The sequence below is a fragment of the Triticum aestivum genome, chromosome 3B (genome assembly GCF_018294505.1).
Source record: "Triticum aestivum cultivar Chinese Spring chromosome 3B, IWGSC CS RefSeq v2.1, whole genome shotgun sequence".
NCBI lineage: Eukaryota > Viridiplantae > Streptophyta > Magnoliopsida > Poales > Poaceae > Triticum > Triticum aestivum.
This window is the reverse complement of record NC_057801.1, coordinates 835,120,595-835,145,949: the sequence shown is the minus strand read 5'-3', so window position 1 is coordinate 835,145,949 and position 25,355 is coordinate 835,120,595. Positions and strand designations below refer to the sequence as shown.

General features: G+C 43.1%; 1 protein-coding gene across 1 annotated transcript; it reads left to right on the top strand.

Moving 5' to 3' along the window:
• Positions 1-1,892: 1,892 nt before the first annotated feature.
• On the top strand, positions 1,893-15,986 carry LOC123066964 (putative disease resistance protein RGA3). Its single transcript, XM_044489935.1, has 3 exons — positions 1,893-2,976; positions 13,644-15,768; positions 15,858-15,986. The coding sequence occupies exons 1-3, from the start codon at positions 1,906-1,908 to the stop codon at positions 15,893-15,895; spliced, it is 3,234 nt and encodes a 1,077-aa protein (XP_044345870.1). The 5' UTR covers positions 1,893-1,905; the 3' UTR covers positions 15,896-15,986.
• Positions 15,987-25,355: the final 9,369 nt, after the last annotated feature.

Here is a 25,355-nt window from a genome sequence, read left to right as displayed (position 1 = left end):
ATCGCCAACATAGCGTGCACGCGACTTATTCCATGTCCCGAGCGTCATCGCCAACATAGCGTGCAAGCAACTTATTCCATGTCCCGAGCGACTTATTCCATGTCTCGAGCATCATCGTCGACATAGCGTGCATGGAACTTACTCCATCTAGTTTGAATAAGGTGCATGTTTATACATATATAGTAGAGGTCACACCAATCTGACTCAGCGATGTAGTGGTTCATGAATCAATACAACCCAAAGAGTCATCACTTTGTTCAATATATGCAGTTCTATATGGGTACTAGTAGGTTAGTCAAGATAAACAAACCTTCATATAACATGCACGCTGTCCAGCAGTAGGTAAATGTCTGCATCCCACACTCCTCATCTAGACATGATTGATTGTGCCAAAATGTAGCTAGGTAGTGGATAGTCGTCATATGTATTGATCTTCTTCTTTTTTACGGGTAGCAACTAGTATATGTTTTGATTAAATAACCATACAGATATGAAAGTTAAGAGATGAATATTGTCATGAGGATTTTTGTACGCGAAGTCTACTTTAGGCTTGACATACGTATACTCAGGTGGCAGTTAGTCAAATATCATCCATTTTTTCTTTTGTAAATGAAAAAAAAGCTAGCCGTCATATCGACAGCTCTACACATAGCCATCATTTATTGCGTACTTTTAACATGAAGTTATATAAACGCGGATAGTTGAGGGTATTATTGGTGACATGCCCGTCCCATCCAGAAATTCTTGGTTAGTGGAGAACCAAACAACTTCTATAAATTTGTGATGCTAGTACTGAGTTGGGCCTCACAAGTCACAAACGATCATACTATCTTCTTGTTTATCAAGATGATAAATCCGTTTCTTTCCGTGTTTTCCATTGGCCACCAGATGAAAATAGTGTGTTGTTATCTCCCTCTTGGATCTGTCTAACTTTAGCGCATTAGGACCGCTTATTTTCTTATTCTCTCATCAACTACTCTCTTAGCCGCTCACACTACCAAAGTAAGGGGATAGTGTGCTCTGCCTTTACGTCCAAGTCACTGATTCTGCCTCTGTATGGAAGGCTTTTATGATTTGGTGGCTACCAAAATTGCTGAAGAGAATATTTGTTCCTCACTCATATATTGAAAGGTGCTGAAAAATATAGATATCGTAGACAGCTCCTGGGAGTGGGCCAAAAGCTCGATTGGCTAGTATAAGGAACAACAATAAAGATTGTTATCACAATAACCCAAACGAGAAAGCGGCATAATTAGAGACATGTCCTACCGTGCGCGCCCGACAAAACAATTTCTCTCGAGCCAATGATCTCAAGAATTGTGGTAAAAATAAAAAAGACCTCTAGCTTCGGAATTATCATTACTAGTTTCTTCTTGTGGTCTAATCATGTCGATGTCACCTGCCCCCCCCCCCCCAACTACCACCACTAATTCAAACCCATCTCCTTTGGATCGAGTCAAATATAATGTGTGGTAGTATAGGCCATGACGTATGAGGGAACATAATTAATACTACATAGTAGTTGGTGTCGCTTGTCAGCTGGTGCTAGTTTCGCTGAAAAAATGAACAATTTTGCTAGAACTCATCTAGATGAGATATAATTTGGTCTCATTCACCTTTTATAGCCATTGGATGTGATGCTATAAGTTGCGTGTGTGCTGATGTGGGTTGTATCTGTTCTTGTTTTCAAAGTGAATGAGACCAAATTATATCTCATCTAGATGAGTTCTAGGTACTCCCGATAAATTAGGACAAGCGGCACCTTCCTTTGCTCGCACTCAAACCACACTGGTCAACTTTCTGTTTTCTACAAAGCCGTAGTACATCGGGGAATCATAGCATACACTTGCCTTCTGAAACCTTGCTCTCCTCTCATTTGGGCTTTGGCTACTTGATTTCTTCATCATGGTGGCCGTCCTGGATGCTTTCGCGGCCAAGCTGGCTATCATCCTAGTAGGTATGGCAAAGACTGAGTTAGAGATGCTCCTGGGCGTACCTGGCGAGATCACCAAGCTCGAGGCTACGCTCGGTGATCTCAGTCGCATCACGGCCGACGCTGAAAGGAGGCGCATCCACAACCCTGACTCGGGTGCAGAGGAGTGGGTCGGGGAGCTCAAGGATGTCATGTACGACGCCGACAACATACTTGACCTCTGCCAGATCATGGAGGGAGAGGATGCATCCAAAGCTCCTTCTGGATGCTGGAACATCCCAATGTTGTTATGCTTCCACAACCCCGTCGCTGCACACAAGATTGGGAAGAAAATCCAAGCGCTCAACCAACGGTTGCTGGACATTGAGAAGAGGAGCACTCGCTATGCATTCATCTCCCAAGCAATCAACTCTTCGGCAAGCAACTCTATTGATAGAGTTGACAGTTCTTTTATCAAAAGCAACCGCACAACTGGATCGGGCATCATCCTATCTGATGTTGTTGGAGAGAAGATCAAGGAAGATACAAGAAAGCTTGTTGATATTCTAGTCAACAAGGAAGAGATTCGTGCTGGATCAAGCAGTGACAGGTTTCCTGTTGTTGCCAGCACTGGTGCTGGTGGGATAGGCAAAACTACCCTTGCTAGGATGGTTTTCAATGACACTATGGTGAAGGATCACTTCCATAAGAGGATTTGGCTGAGTGTGAATAACAATAAAGAGGTCAACGAGATGACAGTCCTAAGAACCGTCTCATATGCTGTTGGAGGTAACCAAAGTGACCTTCCTGACAACAAGGCCCAGCTGGAGAGTGCTTTGAATCTAGCAGTGAAGCAAAAGAAATTATTGTTGGTGATGGATGATGTGTGGAGCCCTAAGGTGTGGAATGAGCTACTTAGAGTCCCGCTCAATGATGGTGCTTCGGGGAGCTGGGTATTGGTGACCACAAGAAATATTGAAGTTGCTAATATGATGAAAGCACATCACCTCCACCGAGTTGACAAGCTAGTGGGAGAAGACGTTTGGAACCTGCTTAAGAAACAGGTCAGCATCAAGAACCTTAACCTTTCAAGCATATTGCAAGTTAGGAGAGGCAAACAAAGTTTAGAGTAAAAACACGGAGACAACAAATGCTTCTGTGAACAACACAAACAATAATACCTCCGTGTCCTTTAGTTTTCTCTATCATTTTAGCAATATCATAATACTCCCTGAAGCCAGGTTTTTGGTCCCCTAGTATTTGTGTCAAATTTTAACCATCTATATAATTAACAACATATCAAGTATATGCTACAGATATTAAACGACTGGATTTGTGTTTGAAAGAGGTTTCCCCGAGGTATAATTTTTGTGACATATCGGTTATATTTTCTTACTTAACTTTATGGTCTAACTTTGTCACAAAATAAGATAACACCTAATAAAACCAGACGTAAGGAGTAACAATAAAGAATTGGTATATATTGATCATTTAGATGTTTTACCCTATTGAAATAATATAACCTCATCCCTTTTTCTGCTGGTAATAATATAACCTTGTCTTCAATCCTATTTTTTTTTGCGGAAAGTCTTCAATTCTATATACTAGCACATATGCCCGTGCGTTGCAACGGGAGAAAAAATAATATGCATTTAAAGTTAGTGAGAATTATATGTGCAAGCAAAACCCTGTGTGGACGTGAAAAGGAACATTTAGCTTCTCGGTTTCGCCGGGTGTGAAGTAATCAATCCGCTATTTTTCCATTCATTAATCAAGGCGATTTAAGAGTTTTGTTACGTCAACGTACGCCAGAGAAGGCCCATGAATTATTCAATCGTCTTTTCCTTTCAATCAAGGAGATTTGAAGGTATGAAGTTTCTGAATATTGTAGGAAACATGAACCATTTTCTAAATGCTGAACAGGTTTTTAAAAATTATGTACACTTTCAGGAAAATATAACGAAATTTGAAACAGGAACATCTTTTAACATTCACAAATATTTTTTTGAAAACACCAACTTTTTTTATAAAATCAAGGACATTATTTAAATTTGTGCACATTTTGTTCGAAAACCAGAACTTGTATTGAAAATTCATAACATTTTTTGAAAATGTGTATCTTTTATACGTGAAAATTATTTTGAATTGTGAAAATTTCAGTAAACCAAGAATATTTTTTCGAATTTGGAGCATTTTCTAAAATGCCATTTTCTTTTTAGAAATCTCAAACAATTTTACAAACAATAAAAATTTGAAAAAATTGGGAAGCTTTCTTCAACTTCAGAATATTTTTCAAAATAAGAACCAGCTTTTGGGATTCTTCACACATTCCAAAATTTAATTTCTTTTGACACTCTGAACATTTTTTGAGAATTTTGAATTTATGCAATAAATTATATAAGAAAAATAAACTTTGACAGGGAAAAAAGAGATACGGGATCCAGAATAAAAGTAGAAGTAAAACACAGAAAATGAATAAATGCGCAGCCCATTATTGGTTTTCCTGTCGAAGCTCTGACTATTTGCCGCCCTGTGCCTAAAATAGTATATTTATAGGTGCATGAGCTGAAAAATAACTGGGCTGGCTTTGCTGGGCCACTGCACATGGCCGACGTATGAAATTCTGGAAAAACCTTTTTTTAGCAGAGAAACGCATAAGAATTTAGTACCACCTTGGATAGAAAAATACTCTTTTCGGCGGTGAACCGATTAAACATTTGTCGATTTTCGAGCATTTTTTAAAATGACATTTTCTGTTTTAGAAATCTTGAACAATTTTACAAAGTAATAATAAAAATTGAGAAATGGAAAGCTTTTTTCATGTTCCAAATATTTTTCAAATAACAAAATAATTTTGGGATTATTAACATTTTCCAAAAAAATATTCTGAAAGTTTTTTGAGAATTTTCAATTTATGAAATATATTCTATAAGAAAAATAAACTTTAGAAGTAAAAAAGGAGATACGGGAAGGAGAATAAAAGTAGAAATAAAACACAGAAAACAAAAAAACTGGGCCAGCCCATTATTGGTTGTCCTGTTCGAAGATCCGACCATTTTGTCGCCCTATGCGGAAAATAGAATTCTTCCAGCTGCATGGGCAGAAAATAAGTGGGCTGGCTTCGCTGGGCCACAACGCGTGGCCCAACTACAAAATTCTGGAAAAGCTTTTTTTCTAGCAGACAAACGCATAAGAATTTAGTACCACCTCGGACAAAAAAAACTCTTTTCGACGGTGAACGATGAAAAAATTGCCGAAACGCACCTTGCTTTATTAGTAGGTATAGATATCGATATAGATTACCAAAGTAACCGAAATCGTCCTTTCAAAGAAGTAAATAATAAACATTATTTCATCAAATATGTTTGTTTATAACACTGAAAAGGACAGTTACTTGCAAACTGAAGCCAACATACTAAAATGAGGTCTAACTTGTAGTTAGAGTAAGTATATTTGAAGAACAATATTTTAAGTCAAGGATCCCTTGGGACTCTATCTATGCTTATCAAATTCGCTGCCTTGCCGTTTTATAATTAAAAATGCAGGTGGGCAGTTTTCCCCCGGCGTTTCAGAAAAATATATATATACTGATTTTCGACATGGATAGAAAAACAAGTGCTAATGCAAGGACAGATCTCAAAGCTAGACCAACTAGATTTGTAAATTTGTGGCCCATGTGTACCATGGTGGTTTTGTAGTTTGAAGAAAAATACAGTATAAAACTCACGGGACACTAGTGACAATTCCTTTTTTTGGGGTTCTGTTTGCCACATTTTGCATTGTAATGAGCATATCAACCACGATTACTGCAAGTTTTTCCTCCTCCCCTTGCCTGCAAGTACTGCTCTCACAATGACTCCACGACTGTAGCTACAGCATCCCCATTAGCAGTCCTCTCCTATGCACATGGACCATTCATATCTGGATTATATCTCCTAAGCAACATAGATACTTAGTAATATAGTTGGTCCATAATTCGTGGTTGCTTTGAGATTCATTCTACTTTTTTGGTTGTTGTCAAAATCTATCTCATTTCAAAATGTGCATTCGTTTTTTTTATGTTTCATTGTGTACCAATAAAAATAATGCACTTGTTCTGGATCGGTTTACTGATGCACGATGAACCATTAAGATACACTCTGGAATGAAAAAAACAAACAATGTAACGCTTTGAAATGAGACAAATTCCAAAAACAGTCCAATAAATAGCTTGAATCTCAAAGCGTCCACGGACAGTGGATTTCATGCACAGGATATCCCGTGCATGGTAGAATTGCTTTTCTCTACTTAGTAATACTTGGGGAGTTGTGATATACCGTCTTTGAACAAGAATCTCCAATATATTGATTTTGAACGTATGCTGGATGAGTCCATGAAGAAATTGGCATTTGGCATTGCTCTCCCTAGGCGACACGGACGGCTGCTCCAAAGTCCACCTCCTCTCCTATCCTCTCTTGTCCTCTCCGCATTCTCCCTCATGTCGCCGCTGGAGGATGCATCTAGTGAAACCAGTATAGCGGACGATGGAGACGGGGTCCCTACTGGTGGTCGTTACAATCCCCTTGGATGTGTTTTGTGTGTGGCTTTTAGCTGTAGCGGGGGATCCTGGCCGTCGTTGATGGTGTGACGATGCTCGGGGGCAGGGCATCTCCAGCCGCGTCCCCAGGAAGACCTCCCCAGGCGATTTTTTCGCGCCGGCGCCGAAAAAATGGCCCAGTCGTGCCCCTAGGAGCCCGATTTTCGCCGTTTGGGCCGAAAACAGCGCCGGTGGACCCAGCCCGAACCCGGCGCGCTGGGGGCGCCCGGGGGTGCCGGAACAAGCTGTTCTGACGCGAAAAAGACGCGGGCCAGCCGCGTCAGCGACTCGGCGTCTCGTCTTCCCCCAACGGCCTCGGTTCCCGCGGGGAATCAATGGCAAGGCTGTCGCCGGTCACCTTGCCATTGATTCCTCACGGGCGGCGCTTCACGGGACGGCGCGCCGACGCCTCCCCTTCCTCACACGCGTACACACGGGCGCGGCCCGGCTATAAAAGCCGGCGGCCTCCACTCGCCTGTGCCCACACCAGCCCCGCCCCTCGCTGCCGTCTAGCCCCTCCCTCTCCCTGCCTCTCCCGAGCGCCGCCGCCCAGCCCCTCCCTCTACCTCTCCCGAGCCCGCCCAGCCCCGCCGTCGCCATGGCAGAACGCTTCCCCGGAGACGAGGCGGCGGCCAACGGCTTCGGCCGCCGTTCGCTCCGCGAACAGGAGTCCTGGCTCCTGTTCCAGGCGAACATCCCGGTGCCGCCGGACATGCGCGCCGGGCCAACGGGGTGGGGACTCAGGGCCGCCCAGTCAAGGAGGAGAAGGCCGACGACGACGATGGCGGCGACGACTTCAGCCCCTTTCTTTTTTAGATTAGGTTAATGTAATGAAAATGCGCGAATTTCGCCGAAATTTGCCATGTTTAGCCGAAATTTAACTATTTTTTATCATAACTTCGCCGAACGACCCTTCTTTTTTTTAATACGCGCCTGGGGGCGGCCATGGGGGCCGATGGCTGGGGACCGACTCGCCCCCAGGGCCATTTTTTGCGCCGGCTCACCCCCAGGCGGCGCTTTTAGACGCCCCCTGGGGGGCCAACGACTGGAGATGCCCTCATTCTGCGGCATGATGAAGACATGCCTACCTAGTTTGCCCATGTCTAGATGGGGTGCACCCAGGGGTGTCACGATGGCGCATGTTGGGCTAGTGGTCTATTGTGCCCTCAACTGAAGGGGGCGGTCAACCTCCCTAGTTTTCCCACATTCGGATATTGAGAGGCCAATGATGGCATGGTTGTGTCCATGCTACTTGTGAGTTGCGTTGGGATTTTCTCAAAGAGGAGAGGATCATGCACTACAGTAGAGATAAGTATTTCCCTCGAACCAAAGTTATCAATCTAGTAGGAGAACCATATAATACCTCATGAACAACACTTACACACAAAAATCAAATACTTTCACCCAACGTGAAAAAGGGGGTTGTCAATCCCCTCGGCAGTTAATTGCAAGGATCAAGTCTGATAATGGTAGATAGATAAGCAAAACACAAAATAAAATAACGATAAATAAATTGCAGCAAGGTATTTTTTGGATCTTATATATGACAAAGATAGACCCGGGGGGCATAGTTTTCACTAGAGGCTTCTCTCTCGAACAAAAAACATACTGTGGGTAAAGAAATAACTGTTGGGCAATTGATAGTAAAGCACATCATTATGACGATATCCAAGGCAATGATCATGTATATAGGCATCACGTCCGAGACAAGTAGATCGACTCCTGCCTGCATCTACTACTATTACTCCAAAAATCGACCACTATTCAGCATGCACCTAGAGTATTAAGTTCACAAAGAACAGAGTAACGCCTTAAGCAAGATGACATGATGTAGGCAATGTAAATCCAAGCAATATGAATAAACCCCGTCGTTTTCCCCTTAATGGCAACAATACAAATACATGGCATGTCCCTTTCTATCACCAGAATTGAGCACCGCAAGATTGAACCCATTGCAAATCACATCTCTCATTGAAAGATATATCAATCTAGTTGGCCAAACCAAACGGATAGATCAGAGAGCAATACATAGCTATAATAATCATGCATATAAGAATTCAGAAAAAATTCAAATAATATTCATGGGTAATCTGATCATAAACCCACAATTAATCGGATCCCAACAAACACACCGCGAAAGAAGATTACATTGAATAGATCTCCAAGAAAATCGAGGAAAACATTGTATTGAAGATCAAAGAGAGAGAAGAAGCCATCTAAACTAGCTATGGACCCGTAGATATAAGGTAAACTACTCACACATCATCGGAAGAACAACAAGGTTGATGTAGAAGCCCTCCGTGATCGAATCCCCCTCCGGCACAGTGCCGGAACATGCCTCGAGATGGGATCTCGTAAGAATAGGAATTTGCGGCGACGGAAAAAGTATTTTGGATGGCTCTTTAGTATAATGGGAATATTTGAGAATTTATAGAGGCATAATTAGGTAAAGATGTGCCACGAGGTGCCCACAATCCTGGGGGGCGCCCCTCCCGAGCTTGTCGCTCCCTCGTGGCCCTTCATCTCTTCTCCCAAACTTTCTAGGGGCTCTTCTGGTCTAGGAAAAGTTAATCCAATTTTTTTTCTTTGTTTGGACTCTGTTTGTTATTGATTTCCTGAAAAGCAAAACACAAATTAAAAAAATATAGCAACTGGCACTGGGCACTAGGTTAATAGGTTAGTCCCTAAAAATGATAGAAAAAACTAACGCCCACACTATGGCATCTTGCACATCGCCCACACGCCTCCATCATCACTCATTTTGCCACGTATGAACGGATGACATCAACAGGAATCTTTTTGGTTTTCGACTTAAAAATGTTTTATCTCCTAATTAAAAAATCGAGTTAAAAATCCGTTTTCACCATTAAATCCGTCTTGACGAGATCTTCAAAACTAGACCCCATGTTGGTATGTTTCGACAAATTTTATTTTGCCCAAAAGTTGCCATGATTTTTACACTGTAGTTGACATAGTGCTTAAATTAAAGTTGCCATGTGGCCATTTTAGTTTGTAGAGCATGGCAGTTTTAGTTTTTTTATGATGGCAATTCCAATACTTTGACCATGAAAATTATTTTTTGTATGAACGATGGCAATTTTAAGTGCATGTATCATGGCAATTTTAGTTTATGATTCATGGCAAGTCTAGTTTCTTAATTCTCTGTTTTGTAATATGTCAACATTTACTTTTAAATGTAGAAGAAAATAGCTGAAACATATCATGGCAACTTCAGTGTAAACATCATGACAATTCATGTGCAATAGATTCGGCAACTTTTAACCCAAAAAAATTGTCGAAATATATCGATATGAGATCTAGTTTCGAAGATCTCGTCGTGAGAGATTTAAGGGTGAAAATGGATCTTCAATCGGATTTTCGTTAAGAGATAAAACATTTTAAAAACTAAAAATCCAAAAAGATTCCCACATGCATGCATGCGGTGACATGACGCGGTCTGTGTGTTATATGGTGTGTGGGCGGGTTTGGCTCGCATCACACATGTGGGCGTTAGTGTTGTCCAAAATGATATATAAGTGCGTATAAACCATCCAAGATTGATACCATAATAACATGTAATAATAAAGAAATATAGATACGATGGCGATGTATCAGTCCACCACTCTTTCAAGAATTCATGTTGGGCAAGTTGCCTTTCATGAAGTCCAGGCTGTTGCGGGGAAGAGTGGTCTACCGCTGGTGTGACTCGCACTTTTCAAGCTTCTTCAACAGTGATGGATCTCAAACTTCGCATGCTTGCCGGCTGGTTCTGCTATGTGTTGGCACCTTGTCGGCAATTGCGCGGATATCCGAACGTCAAGGTTGTGATGCTCAGAATTGGTTGCCTTAGAGGGTGTGTCGAGCGAGCAATATGGTTGTTGCGCTGACTACATTCGTTGGATGTGTGAATGGCGAGGGGATTGGTGGCTGGTGACTGGTGGTACTGGGTAGTCCTGGTCATGGGCAGCCCGGCCCGAACGACCCGACCCGAAAAAACCAGATCTGGCCCGACGCTGCTCCCGGGTCGGGCCCGGGCCCATAGTTTTCGTATTTTTCTAAAGGGCAGGCCAGGCCGGCCTGAGGCCCGACGCGCTTTTATGCGTTCTGGCCGGGCTTGGGCCAAGAAAACAGGCCTAATGACTGTGTCGGGCCGGGTCCGGACTTGGGTTTTTTGCGTCGGACTTGGCTAGGTATAGTACTGGGTAGGTTGCTACCGCCGGTAGTTGTGAGCCTAGAATCTGGAGGCCTAGATCTAGTCATGTGGGGCTCACCCTTGGGTAGGCACAATGGCTTAGGTACGTCGCCATGGCATCAGTGAGTTCCTAAGTGAATGCTCTGCTATCAGGTGCTGATGGAGGCGATGCCTATGAGTGTCATGACCCTTTTTGAGGAGCCGTTGTGGGCTCCTTGCCCCATGCTAGGGCTTCAGATGAAACTCATATCTAGTCGGCGAGACCCAGCGGTGATGGTGTTTTGTGTTCTTACCCTCTGTGGGGCGTCATCGTGGAGCTCAATATCTTCTATTTTTTGTCTGGTGACCTCTTAATAAACGCTTGCGTCATGGTGTAAAGCATCTACAGACTTAGCAGGGGGTAGTGTTGTTCGCCAAAAGCATCTAGGGGGGCTCCAATTGGAGAGGTTCATGTAATGCTTCCATCTGACTGGCAATGGCTTCCGAGGATTGCCAACAACTTCACCAGCTACAACTGGTGATTTATGGCCCAGTCGTTTTAATTCATCAAAGGTTCACAACAGTTACTCATCACGAAGGTTTTAGATCCCAGATGAAAGAAAATACTCATGGGGCATACAGATTTCCTGTTACCGAGGTAACTAGAAAATATCGGGCGGTTACCGAAAAAAATTAGTATGATTTTTTTAAATGCTTTTCAAATTCAACCAAAATTCATCCAAATTCAAAATTTCAGAATTTTTGCTCCGTATGGCGACTTCTTGTTGGTTACCAAGATTCACGGTTACTAGGCTATAGCTGAATTTTCTGCCCACAAAGCTCCTTTGTAGGTCGTCCTACATGGAACCTCTTATCTACAGCCATTCAACGCTGCTTTGAGATCCGTACTCTTCAACTAACTTGCAACAAGCAGATTTGTCGTTTTTGTTTCTCTTAAATGAAAGAACATATGGACTTCAAACTTTGCAGATCAAACAAACTTTACAACTCCAAGTGTGAAAAAACTTTCAGATTTTTTGGACCAACAAAAATATAAAAAATGAGGATTTTTTTTCTGATAAAAAAAATAATATTTAGCATTTTAAATGCATGAAAAAATCTGAAAGTTTTTTCCCGCATAGTAATTAGAATGTTTTGTTGTCCTGCAAAGATTGAAGTTTATACGTTGTTTCGTTTGAGAGAAACAAAAATGACAAATGTGCATGTACGGATCTTGATGCCAAAATGGATGGCTAAGATAAGGGGTACCGTGTAGCTCAAGCTACACAAAACCACACTCCCTTTTCTGCCCGGTAACAAGATGCCTGCTCCTGACATTAGGATTTAAATATAAATGTATGCCTCCGTAATGATGCTTGCATTGGGAAATATTGCACTTCTTTAATTTTGCAAAGAAATAGCAAAATGCTTGTGGGTCTTTGGGATGATTAGTTATGAGGCCAACTTCTTTGAACTTAGCTAAAGAAGTAACAGTTTCTCGCTAGTCAACAATCCTCACAACGACGTCATGATCACGCAGCTGCCTCCCCCCCCCCCCCAAAGAAAAGTTTAGGTTTTCTACGCCTCCCGTCGGCGCCGCCGCCGGTCCGCCTCATCTCCGGTGGCCTTAGGACCATGGTGGTGTGGTGCATCCCGACCCTTGCCGGTGGGAGGGCTCAGTTTTTAGATGTCCCTTCAAGTTTAGTTAAGATTTGTATCCTGCTCAGGAAGATGAGATGGCGGTGGCTCCCTAAAGAAGAAATAAGGTTCTCCCCGCTAGCGCCGGTCCTGGTGGGGTGTCTAGCATCGTCGGACGGCGTGTGGGGGTGTGTCTCCGGCGGATCTGTCCTCGGTGGATTTACTCGGATCTGGTCATTGTACATCTACATTTATGTGTCTTCAGGTTGGGTCCTTCCGATCTACGCCACTCTTCATCGGCTGCGTTTGTGGTTCTGCTGCGCTGGTCCTATGGGGCCTTAGCACGACAATGACTTCCCGTTCATCAATTATAAGAAGTTTTGCCCGGCTCTGGCGAGGGAGGGGTGATATGATGGCGGCGCGCCTTTGGCTCACTTGGTGGTCTACGGATCTTTGTATGTTTTTCTTATTTTTGTGCTCGTTGTACTACCATGATTGAGGATGAATAGATCGAATGTTTTCTCGCAAAAAAAGTTTGAGCTATATAGGATGAGACTTTTTTGGAAACAATATATGCACCACCTTCAACTCTTGCCAAAGACTAGATTACAGCCTCCGACTCTAAATCCAGAAAAAGTTGAGTTCATCCCTTAATACCAATCACTTCCATCCTTGAGATAATACCATTATAGTTGAACGACATGGCAGCTACATGCAAGTCAAATGACAAAGTGTTTGCCATATCAACTATATCCTCAAAAGATATATTAAGCATTCATGTAAACTGAAATACGTTCAATTTTTGTAAGGCTTCTAAATCATAATAATTTTGCAAAAAAATTAAAGAAATATCATAAAAGATCCAAAGTACCCATACTTAGTATATTTCTTTTTAGATTTTTCATGTCTTGTTTTGTTCGATTTTCTCTTGTACTACGATAATGTAGTAGCTTGCTCATGTGGCCGAAATAGATTGCCATGTGGCCTACACATAGGTGGCAGATCAGTGAAAATTATTGTGGTAGTATTATCCCACAGATGGATAATGCATGGTGTTGATAACTACGGAACCAATATCGTTTTGGTTTACAATTATATGTTTTGTTTGTTGTCTGTAACTCAAACTTATATACTCATAATTAATGTTGTAGGTAGAATATTCATCTTCTATTTTAAAAAGCTATATATACGTCTTATGTAGACAAAAAAATGTTAGCAAGGGATGATGAGCACCAGAGCTGTGGAGCTATGCGGCAATGCATCAAATAAATATTTGTAGTTTTTATTCTACAAAACCCCCGCCTCTCAATCCCATTTGTCTCTCTAATATTCTAATTTTGTAACAGGTTGTTTTGAATGATAATGACGAATCTCTTGTTGAGGGATTAAAGGATATTGGGATGGAGATTATAGAAAGATGTGATGGTTTGCCACTTGCAGTTAAGGTGGTTGGAGGACTTTTGCTCAGCAAGGGAAAAACAAGAGGTGATTGGCTTGATGTTTGTAGTAATGTCGCATGGTCAATGACTACAATTAGCGATGATGTCAACCAAGCAGTGTATGTGAGCTATGAGGAATTACCACAGGTTTTGAAGCAATGTCTTTTATATTATTCACTCTTTCCTAAGGATGTATTGATCAAGAGTGCGGATATAGTCAATATGTGGATTGCTGAAGGTTTCATACATATCACAAGTATGAAACAGCCAGAAGATCTGGGAGCTGAGTACTACAAACAATTAGTCTCACGGAATCTTCTAGACCCGGATTATCGTTTTTATGATCAAAAAGCATGCACCATGCATGATGTTATCCGCTCATTTAGTCAGTCTGTAGTGAAACATGAAGGTTTGTTTGTTGAGGAGGGGCATAATCCAAGTTTTACTTCAGGTACTTCCAAGTTGCGGCACCTGTCCATATCAAAGAATGTAACCGAATGGGGTGCTTTTCACAAACAAGCCTCTCTACGAACATTGATATTATTCGAAAGCCCCAGGGTTGATTTAAAAGGTTTTTGGAACAACCTTTCTCTCCTGCGAGTACTTAGTCTACAAGGTGTAAATGTTGTCGAGCTACCTGACTCGATAAGCAACCTCAGACATTTAAGGTACTTGGGACTTGCAGGTACAAGCATATCTGGGATCCCACAAGGAATAGGTGATCTGATGTTTATGCAGTTCATCGAACTTGCAGATTGTGTAAAAATTTCTCATGTTCCAGATAGCATCTTGAAGCTGCGAAAGCTAAGGTATATCAACTTTGCTGGCACCAACATAGCATCAATTCCTCGTGGATTTGGGAAGCTGGAAGATTTGGTCATGATATCTGGGTTTCCAACTCATTCAGATGATAATACAGATCAAGTATGGTCCAGTCTGGAAGAACTAGGGCCTTTGTCGAGACTCACAATGCTTGTCATAGAAAGTTTGGAGAAGGCATCTTCTGGTTCTGTGGCCGCTAGAGCAAAACTTAGTAGTAAAGCCCACCTAAGAATTTTGAACCTGGGATTTACACAGAATAGGGAGGTGGAAGAGCAAAACAATGGGGAGCAAGAGAGAATCGAGGAGGTTTTGGGTAATCTCTGTCCTCCAACCTGCATAGAACAGCTTGCCATCATTGGATACTTTGGACACAAACTTCCCCAGTGGATGAGAATGGTGCCAGTCTTTACCTTCTTAAAGCGGCTTGAGCTATCAAGTTACGCTTGCTATGAGCTGCCTTCTGGCTTAGGCCAACTCCCCTCTCTTGACTATTTTTGGGTTGACCAAGCTCCATTCATCAAGTATATCGGTCATGGTCTTCACATGCCCTCAATTGGTGGTCGGGACATCGGCCTAGATAAGACACTTTCTGGTGGTGCTGCTGTTGTTGCATTTCCCAAGCTGAGAAAACTTGGGTTTCAGGGGATGTTGGGACTGACAGAGTGGGAATGGGAGCAGCAAATCCCAGCTATGACAACTTTAGAGGTGCTTACAATTGTCAATTGTCAGCTCAAGTATCTCCCTCCTGGACTTGCACATCATGCAAATGCACTGCGGGAGTTGGATCTAAGAAACCTCTCGCACCTGGTCTCCATACACAACTTCCCTTCACTCGTTGAGCTTCGCATAGTTGACAACCGAACACTGGAGAGAATCTACAACAATCCAAATTTGCAGCATATTTACATCGTTAGCTGCCCAGGGCTAAAGGTATTGGAAGATTTGCCATCACTCAAGAGCATCGAATGGGTGGATGTGACTGCTCAAGTGCTCCCAGATTACTTCCGGCACTCAAAGTTAGAGAAGTTGATTGTACAATGCTACATAAGCTTGCTCAAACTGATATCCTTACAAGATGCCAACTCTTCGGAATCCGAGTGGGGAAAGATCCAGCATGTTCACCAACTAAAAGCAACTGGGTACATATCAGCAGAAGAGACACGATATATCTCCTACACCAAGGAGCCCTACTCCTACAAAACAGACATTGGTACGTAAGATCATCGATTAAATTGTTTTCATCGCGATGTTTTTGTTCTTCCTTTTCTGAAAATATATCATTTTGTTACTTGGTTGCAGAACGACTGGATGAATTTGTAAATGTGGTGGTTGAATAATAGAGAAACAATATCATGAAGGAAGAACCGTCGACCTTTTTTACTTATGTCGTGACATATCATATTTTTCAAGAGGTGCATATGGTCAAAGGGCATGCATTTTTTTACTGGTATATGCAAAATAGCAGTACTGTGCATCGTTCTTTTTATGTATTTTGAATTCTCCTTGTTTTGCAGTGTCTAGCTCTTAGGCCCTGTTTGTTTGGGCTTTTGCTTCTACTTTTGCAGCTTTTTCACTTTGGCCAAAAAGCCATAAAAACTTCTAAATTGGTACTTTTGGAGCTTTTGGTTTTTGATGAATCGATATAACAATATTTAGCTCCGAAAGCCATGAAAGCTCTAAAAGCACCTATTTAGGAGCTTTTATGGCTTTTTGGCCAAAGTGAAAAAGCTGCAAAAGCAGAAGCAAAAGCCCAAACAAAAAGGGCCTTAGTATTGCAAGAGTGTAGTACTGGACTCACTTTTTGTTTTCTGTCTTAACTCTGTCTACAGTGGCCGGTGGCTGTGGGGCCTCCTTCCACGTGGAGGCCTGGAGGGTGATCTTTCTTCAGGCGGTGGCAGACACGACCAGGAAGGGTCTCTGCATGGTTTGTTCCCCGTACAACGGGGTGGACAATGCGAGGTTGTGGCACGGATAGGTATAAGGGATCTCCTGGACATCGCCTTTCATAACAATGTGCCCTATGGATTTACGTACTGTGGATTGTTCACATACATCCTTGAACTGCATGGCAAGCAGGTAGTGGTGGTGATGGTTAGACTGGGAGGTGCCAGCCGCCAGCTATAGAGCCCAGCATGTCGGGCCATGTAATAACACTTGGCCATGAAAAGAAGGGGAAGGAACATTCTCGATAAACTCATAGGTTCCTCCCAAACATCTATCTTCTTGCAAACATGTGTAGCGATTGATGATCCAATGGGCAAAATCTGTAACTAATTAAGTTCAGGTCAGACGTCAATATGGATTGTAAGCATGTGTCTTGGATGGTGAACAATTCAAAATTTTCAGAGACTATATATATATTCAGAGATTCACACATACATGGCTTGATAAATATATGATCACCAAATAATAGTGTACTCAGTTTAGCGCACGATAGTTTGGGAGCCGAAGATTGTGACGATGAGTGGCTGGGAGGATGAGCGGGGAAAGATGTGCAATATATTGCACATTCTTTGAGCTCCTCTCCAACGTCGGCAAGCAGCGCCTAGACAAGGCCATGTCCGGCTTCCGGCTAGGATCTATGGTGGATGATGGATGTGAAAGACGGATCTGATAGGGGCACGGCAAATAAGCTTGCCGCTGTACTAGATTGAGTCTGGGTCATGGATTTTATTTTGCGAACTAGATTTTTTGAAACCGGCCAGTTTTCGGTAATTTCCGTGAAGTCGAAACATACTGAATAGCTTCCGGAAATTTCTCTTTTTATTGAATTTTAGTGTCTGAACGAGGTAAAATAAAGCTTGCATGTATACATGACAAAATTAACTTCTTGGCCTGGCCCCTTCAAAAAAAAACTTCTTGGTTTGGTGGTAGAATGCGGTATCGACTCCGGTCTTGGTAACTAGATTTTCTAAGAGATTATAAGCCATTCTCTTTCCTTTACTTTCTGTAATATAGTTCATGAACGTAGGAGCTCAAATTTTGAAGCTCACAATTTAGCGAAGCATGCACTTACCCTGGAAGCTGGCCGCCATGTTTGGTTGGGGCACCCAGGGAATCTTTCGTCCGTCCCTGTGAACATTATAACGAATTAATAAAGCTTCGTGGAATTGTCTCAGAAAAAATGGTAACTGGATTTTCTTTTTTATCACTACTCCACTAAATAAAAAAATAGGCCCACTGCAATAGGCAGGATTAGAACCGGAGCTCTCCAAAGTATGGAGCACTCCGGGTGCAACAGGGATAGCAGAGGCGCTGGATGAAATATGTACTTGCATGGTGGAAGCTGAATGCCTCTATCCTGTGAAATTTGTAGAAAGCACCTCATATAAGTACAAAACAACTATAACACTCTAATAGATTTGCTCCAAAAGATTTGCTGCCCCAGTGTTGGAACGGAAAGAAACGCATCTGATGTACCTATGCACTGGTCGTTTCTTGCTTATGATGTGAGCTTCATCCAACAGATATAAATATGACAACATCTCTACAGTACACACAGATAGGAGCATGTATTTCCAAAAATGATATAAAAGAATAAATGCCGCACAAAATTTTAGCGAGATGAGGGAGGAGTCATGGGCCGACTCTCCATAGTCGGCATCTCTGGAGGTCGCCAGCTTGGACTCGGCTTATCTGGGAGTCGCCGTCTGGGACTCGGCATATTTTGGAGTCGCTCCTGGGAATTGGCCTGAGGGGCGCGGCCTGCCCCGATGTCTTGAAAGGTCCTGGGGCTCGGGTCAGCCTACCTGTGGCCCATTACTCCGACAAGAGCATCATGAAGAATATGACTATCATATTTAAGTCTAACCCACTTCCTATGCATAGGGATTTTGTGAGCAAACAACTTATGTGAACAATAATCAACTAGCTTAGGAAGGCAAAACAAGCATAGCTTCAAGATTTTCAACACATAGAGAGGAAACTTGATATTATTGCAATTCTTACAAGCATATGTTCCTTCCACATAATATTTTTCAGTAGCATCATGAATGAATTTAACAATATAACCAGAACCTAAAGCATTCTTTTCATGATCTACAAGCATATAAATTTGTGTACTCTCCACATAAGCAAAATTCTTCTCATTAGGAATGGTGGGAGTATCATAAGAGACTTACTATAAATTGTTTCCACATTAAAACAGTAATGTTCAGAAAAAGAGTAATCATAATAATGACAAGTTTTATAAATATAATCATCACTACTTTTTATAGCATAAGTTTTATCACAATAATCATCATAAGTAGCAACTTTGTTCTCATCATAATCGATTGAAACCTCTTCCAAGATAGTGGAATCATCACTAAATAAAGTTGACACTCTTCCAAATCCACTTTCATATTCATCACAATAAGATTCAACATATTCCAAAATAGTGGGATCACTACTTCCTAAAGTTGACACTCTTCCAAATCCACTTTCATCAATATAATCATCATAGGTAAGAGGCATGCTATCATCATAACAACTTTGTATATCAAAACTTGGGATACTAAAAATATCATCTTCATTAAACGTAGCATCCCCAAGCTTGGGACAAACATTAATTTCAGAAAATATATTCTTAAATATGTCATCCTCATCAAACATAGCTTCCCCAAGCTTGGGCTTTTTCATATCATAAGCATAATCACTCTCATCATTAATAGTATGGATAGCACCAATAGTATAGAAATTATCATCATCACAATGAGTAGTAGGAGCAATATCATTTGGAAGGGATACATTTTTACCTTTGTTGCTCCTTCTTTTGTTTTTCTTCTTCACATTATGCGTGGGTTCAACCTTCTTCCTTGAGCTCCTTATTAATGAGATTGGTTCAATAGAAAGTTCCTCCTCATTACCTGATTCATCATAAGAAATACTAGGATGATATTGGGAAGTCTCTTCCCTTTCATTAGTAGTCTCTTCATCTTATATTTGTTTTCTTTTCTTTAGGTAATTGGCAATATAAGGATTTTCAATGCAATTTACCGCACAATACATATAAATTTCCTCTAGATCAATATCAAGGAATTTCTCAAGGTTAAATTCGGGAATGAGCCTAGTTGCATGTTTCAATTCTTCATAACCCAAAAGCAAACTAAGTTCATTATGATGCGCAAGGGAAATCAAATCATCACAATTTTTGGACACGATTCGATCATGAAACAATTTGCATCGGAGATTCAAATGACCATGTTCATTGCAAAGTTCACAGGTACGGCGGAGATACTTCAAATTTTCATCAGTCACATCTAGCCTTTCTTGCAACCATTTAGTTTCTAAATGATTATGCCTCTTGCAATATCTATCTTCTCTATTTGGTGTGTACTTGCAGACTCTATGCACTCCACAAAAGTTGACATGCTTATAAGATACATTTTCATCATAACTAGTGCAATCATCATTACAAATGCAATCATCATTAGTACTATGGATATTCAAAGAGTTCATACTAACAACATTGCAATCATGCTCATCATTCAAAGATTTAGTGACAAACATTTTATAGATCTCTTCTTCTAGCACTTGAGCACAATTTTCCTTTCCATCATACTCACGAAAGATATTAAAAAGATGAAGCGTATGAGACAAACTCAATTCCATTTTTTGTAGTTTTCTTTTATAAACTAAACTAGTGATAAAATAAGAAACAAAAAGATTCGATTGCAAGATCTAAAGATATACCTTCAAGCACTCACCTCCCCGGCAACGGCGCCAGAAAAGAGCTTGATGTCTACTACACAACCTTCTTATTGTAGACGTTGTTGGCCTCCAAGTGTAGAGGTTTGTAGGACAGTTGCAAATTTCCCTCAAGTGGATGACCTAAGGTTTATCAATCCGTGGGAGGCATGGGATAAAGATGGTCTCTCTCAAGCAACCCTGCAACCAAATAACAAAGAGTCTCTTGTGTCCCCAACACACCCAATACCATGGTAAATTGTATAGGTGCACTAGTTCGGCGAAGAGATGGTGATACAAGTGCAATATGGGTGGTAGATATGAGTATTTGTAATCTGAAATTGTAAAAACAGCAAGGTAACTAATGATAAAAGTGAGCGTAAACTGTATTGCAATGGTAGGAAACAAGGCCTAAGGTTCATACTTTCACTAGTGCAAGTTCTCTCAACAATAATAACATAATTGGATCATATAACTATCCCTCAACATGCAACAAAGAGTCACTCCAATGCCACTAATAGAGGAGAACAAACGAAGAGATTATGGTAGGGTACGAAAGCACCTCAAAGTTATCCTTTCTGCTCGATCTATTCAAGAGTCCGTAGTAAAATAACACGAAGCTATTCTTTCCGTTCAATCTATCATGGAGTTCATGCTAGAATAACACCTTAAGACACAAATCAACCAAAACCCTAATGTCACCTAGATACTCCATTATCACCTCAAGTATCCGTGGGCATGATTATACGATATGCATCACACAATCTTAGATTCATCTATTCAACCAACACAAAGTACTTCAAAGAGTGCCCCAAAGTTTCTACCGGAGAGTCAGGCCGAAAACGTGTGCCAACTCCTATGCATAGGTTCATGGGCGGAACCCGCAAGTTGATCACCAAAACATACATCAAGTGGATCACGTGATATCCCATTGTCACCACAGATAAGCACGACAAGACATACATCAAGTGTTCTCAAATCCATGAAGACTCAATCCGATAAGATAACTTCAAAGGGAAAACTCAATCCATTACAAGAGAGTAGAGGGGGAGAAACATCATAAGATCCAACTATAATAGCAAAGCTCGCGATACATCAAGATCGTGCCATAGAGAGAACACGAGAGAGAGAGATAAAACACATAGCTACTGGTACATACCCTCAGCCCCAAGGGTGAACTACTCCCTCCTCGTCATGGAGAGCGTCGGGATGATGAAGATGGCCACCGGTGATGGGTTCCCCCCTCCGGCAGGGTGCCGGAACAGGGTCCCGATTGGTTTTTGGTGGCTACAGAGGCTTGCGGCGGAGGAACTCCCGATCTATCTTCCGTTTCGATGTTTTCGGGGTATATGGAGATATATATAGGTGAAAGAAGTCGGTCGGGGGACGCTCGAGGGGCCCACGAGATAGGGGGCACGCCCAGTAGGGGGGGGGGCGCACCCCCCACCCTCGTGGCTTCCTCGAAGCTTCTCTGACGTGCACTCCAAGTCTCCTGGATCACGTTCGTTCCAAAAATAACGCTCCCGAAGGTTTCATTCCGTTTGGACTCCGTTTGATATTCCTTTTCTTCGAAACACTGAAATAGGCAAGAAAACAACAATATGGGCTGGGCCTCTGGTTAATAGGTTAGTCCCAAAATATAAAAGTGTATAATAAAGCCAATAATCATTCAAGACAGATAATATAATAGCATGCATGCTTCATAAATTATAGATACGTTGGATACGTATCAAGGCCGCACACTCATCGGCGTTGGAGGCGAACACAGACTCCGCCTCTAAGGAAATCTTGTCACCGGACCCCCGGACTCATTTCCGGTCTTAGGTTCTGAACCACGTGCGTTCGTGTCGATCGAATCTAATTGGGCACTGATCATGGAGTTTACCTCAGCAGATATCTTTCAACACTCACCCTTGGGTGACGTGCAAAGTTCAATAAGGTCTCTCTCTTTATCAGGAGACTCGTGGCCGAACTATGTACGACTCGAATGGGATGCAGACGACGAAGAAATTCGCGGCCCACCCACCACCCACTTAATAGCAACTGTCGATGACTTAACCGACACACTGGACTTTGACTCCGAAGACATCGACGGTATGGATGTCGATGCCGGAGATGATCGGGAACCACCGCCCACGGGGCGCTGGACAGCCACCTCATCATATAATATATACATGGTGGACACACCCAAGGAAGACAACGGTGACAAAAGGGATGCAACAGAGGATAATCCCCCGGGGCAGAAACCAAAGCGACGGCGCAGGCGCCGCTCTAAGTCCAGCCACAGTAAAAATAGCGATAACAACGCAAGAAAAATTGACACCCCGGTCAACTCCAAAGGAAATGACGACCACATGGACCCAGCGATGGAGCAGAATGAGCCAGGGCACGCCGAGCACAGTCCAGAGCAGACGCCCGATCACGGCGATCCTGAGGGTAAAACTCATCAACCTGCCTCCGGAGAGGAGGACAGTCCGGACGACGACGCATTCATCATCCCGGAAAAATGTTTGGAACAAGAGAACCTCCACAGAAGGATTATGGCCACAGCGAGGAGCCTAAAGAAGCAAAAACAAAGGCTTAAGGCCGCGCAGGATACACTCAACCGCAGATGGAACAAAGTGCTAGACACTGAAGAAAAATACGGCGACGATCGCCACACAGAGAACTATCCAAAGCGCAAGCTGCTGCCCGAATTCGACGACGAGGCCATAGAGCCCATTCTGCCGAAGAATAATACGGCCGATCAGCCGGACCAACCACCCCGTGGCCGCAACAGGGTGGCTACTAATGTGCACACAAGCCAGCACACGATTTACGTGAGCTCCTAGACAAAAAGGTCGGTGGGACCAGGTCCATCTATGGGTCTAGAGGACGTGCTCCGGCGCATGATCATAGCCACCAAAATGATCATATTGATCGAATACCAGTTCAGAATCAACCCCGAACACAACAACCGTCGACAACATGCCATGACACATTCAATTACAGGGGTGCTGCACACCCCCTGTGCTTCAACGATGAAATGTTGGATCATGAATTTCCACAAGGATTCCAACCCGTGAATATAGAGGCATATGACGGAACGACAGATCCTGGGGTCTGTATTGAGGAATTTATCCTTCATATCCACATGGCTCGCGGAGATGATCTCCACGCCATTAAATATATGCCCCTCAAGTTGAAAGTACCAGCTCGGCATTGGTTGAAAAGCCTCCCTAAAAATTCAATCGGAAGTTTGGATGAACTTGAGAATGCTTTCAGGGCCAATTTTCAAGGGACCTATGTCCGACCTCCGGATGCAGACGATTTAAGTCACATAATCCAACAACCTGGAGAATCAGCCTGTAAGCTTTGGAACAGATTTATCACTAAGAAGAATCAAATCGTTGATTGTCCGGATGCTGAAGCCTTAGCGGCCTTCAAGCACAGTATCCGAGACGAATGGCTCGCCAGACACCTCGGCCAAGAAAAGCCAAGGACAATGGCGGCCCTTACAAGCCTTATGACCCGCTTTTGCGCGGGAGAGGACAATTGGTTGGCCCGTAGAGGCACGAGCAACCCAGGCACATCCGAAATTAGGGATGGCAATGGGAAGCCACGACACAATAAAAACAAGCGTCGAAACAATGAAGACAGCCTGGATAATACGGCGGTCAATGCCGGATTCAGGGGCTCTCGACGCGGTCTATGGAAGAAGCCATTTAAAGGCAGCAGAGATGGATCGTCCAGCCTAAATAAGGTTCTAGACAGATTATGTCAAATTCATGGCACCCCCGAAAAACCTGCAAACCACACCCAGAGAGAATGCTGGGTCTTCAAGCAGGCCGGCAAGCTAAATGCCGAACACAAAGGAAGGGAGACGCCAAGTGAAGACGAGGATGAGCCTCGCCAGCTGAACACTGGGGGACAGAAAAAATTCCTACTAGAAGTCAAACAGTGAATATGATTTACGCAACTTGAAGAGAAGGCCACTATAGGAAACAGGAAATTTGCCATCTGTGGATCATAGACGGCAAAGACCTAAATCCAGACGGCAAGGATTTTGCCATCTGGAAGCAGACGGCAAAGTCAGATGGCAAAGATAAGTCGGCAAAGAATACATTGTCGTCAGCTTTTTATTTGACAGACGACAAAGAATTTGCCGTCAGCCAAAACTTCTTCGCCGTCTGCCTTATAAATCACAAACGGCAAAGAAAAGTAGTTTTGCCGTCAGCTAGACTACATCTTTGTTGTAAGTAATTTGCGTCTTTGCCTTCAACCTCGTATATCAGAGACGGCAAAGAATGGGGTCAAATTAAAAAAAAACAGCGGCCATCAGCCTTCACCTAATGTATTAAAATAACCTGAATCAACAGTCCTAGTGCACATGCAGTAATGAACACCACACCACAGAAAACATCAGCGCTTTGTTCCAAGAATCTACCGAAAAAATTTCACAATACAAAATTACTCTATTTACACATAATACATTATCACTTGCTGATCCGGGGCAAAACTGCTCTGTTTCATAAGATGAAGGAATTACAGATGAAAAGATTACAGAAGAACAGAGTGATATAGCAGTCCAAGATCTAGCAAGCGAAGCCATCTTGAGTTCGATTTTAACGCCCGCACCAACCTGCAACCATATCCTGTGCACGTGCTCAACGGAGCAGGACTAAATAGCAGCCGCGCCCTCTCCCTTCCCCCTCAATCTCCAAGGACAGAGCAGCGCCACCATGGACAGAGCAGAACCATCATGGACGCCCGATGAGCTGCCCCCGCTCCTCGAGGCGGGAGGTGGTGCAGCATCGAGCGATGGGGCCGGGGACGGCGGAGGCATGCGGGGCCGTGGCCAAGGCAGGCGGAGCCTGGCTGGGGCGACGGGGCCTGCGACGCCCGTGGCGAAGGGGGAACGGCGGCGGGGACGGCAAGCGACGTCGTGGCGGACGTCTATGGAGCTTTGAGGGCGACGGGGCTGAGGCCGGGGGTAACGCAGGAAGTGGACGGAGCCGGCGAGAGAGGTGGTGGCCGGCGCGAGAGGTGGTGGCCGGACGCCGGCGGAGCTTCGGGTGCACCGAGGCCGTGGCCGGGGGCGACGGGGATGGGGCCGGGGGTGAAGGGAGAAGTGGCCGGGGCTGGCGGGAG

Bases quoted from the DNA above. Each gene is read 5' to 3' on its own strand.
- LOC123066964 (XM_044489935.1), top strand. From the start codon at position 1,906: ATGGTGGCCGTCCTGGATGCTTTCGCGGCCAAGCTGGCTATCATCCTA. The intron at 2,977-13,643 runs GTCAGCATCAAG...ATTTTGTAACAG, and splicing joins GGAACCTGCTTAAGAAACAG to GTTGTTTTGAATGATAATGA. The intron at 15,769-15,857 runs GTACGTAAGATC...ACTTGGTTGCAG, and splicing joins CTCCTACAAAACAGACATTG to AACGACTGGATGAATTTGTA.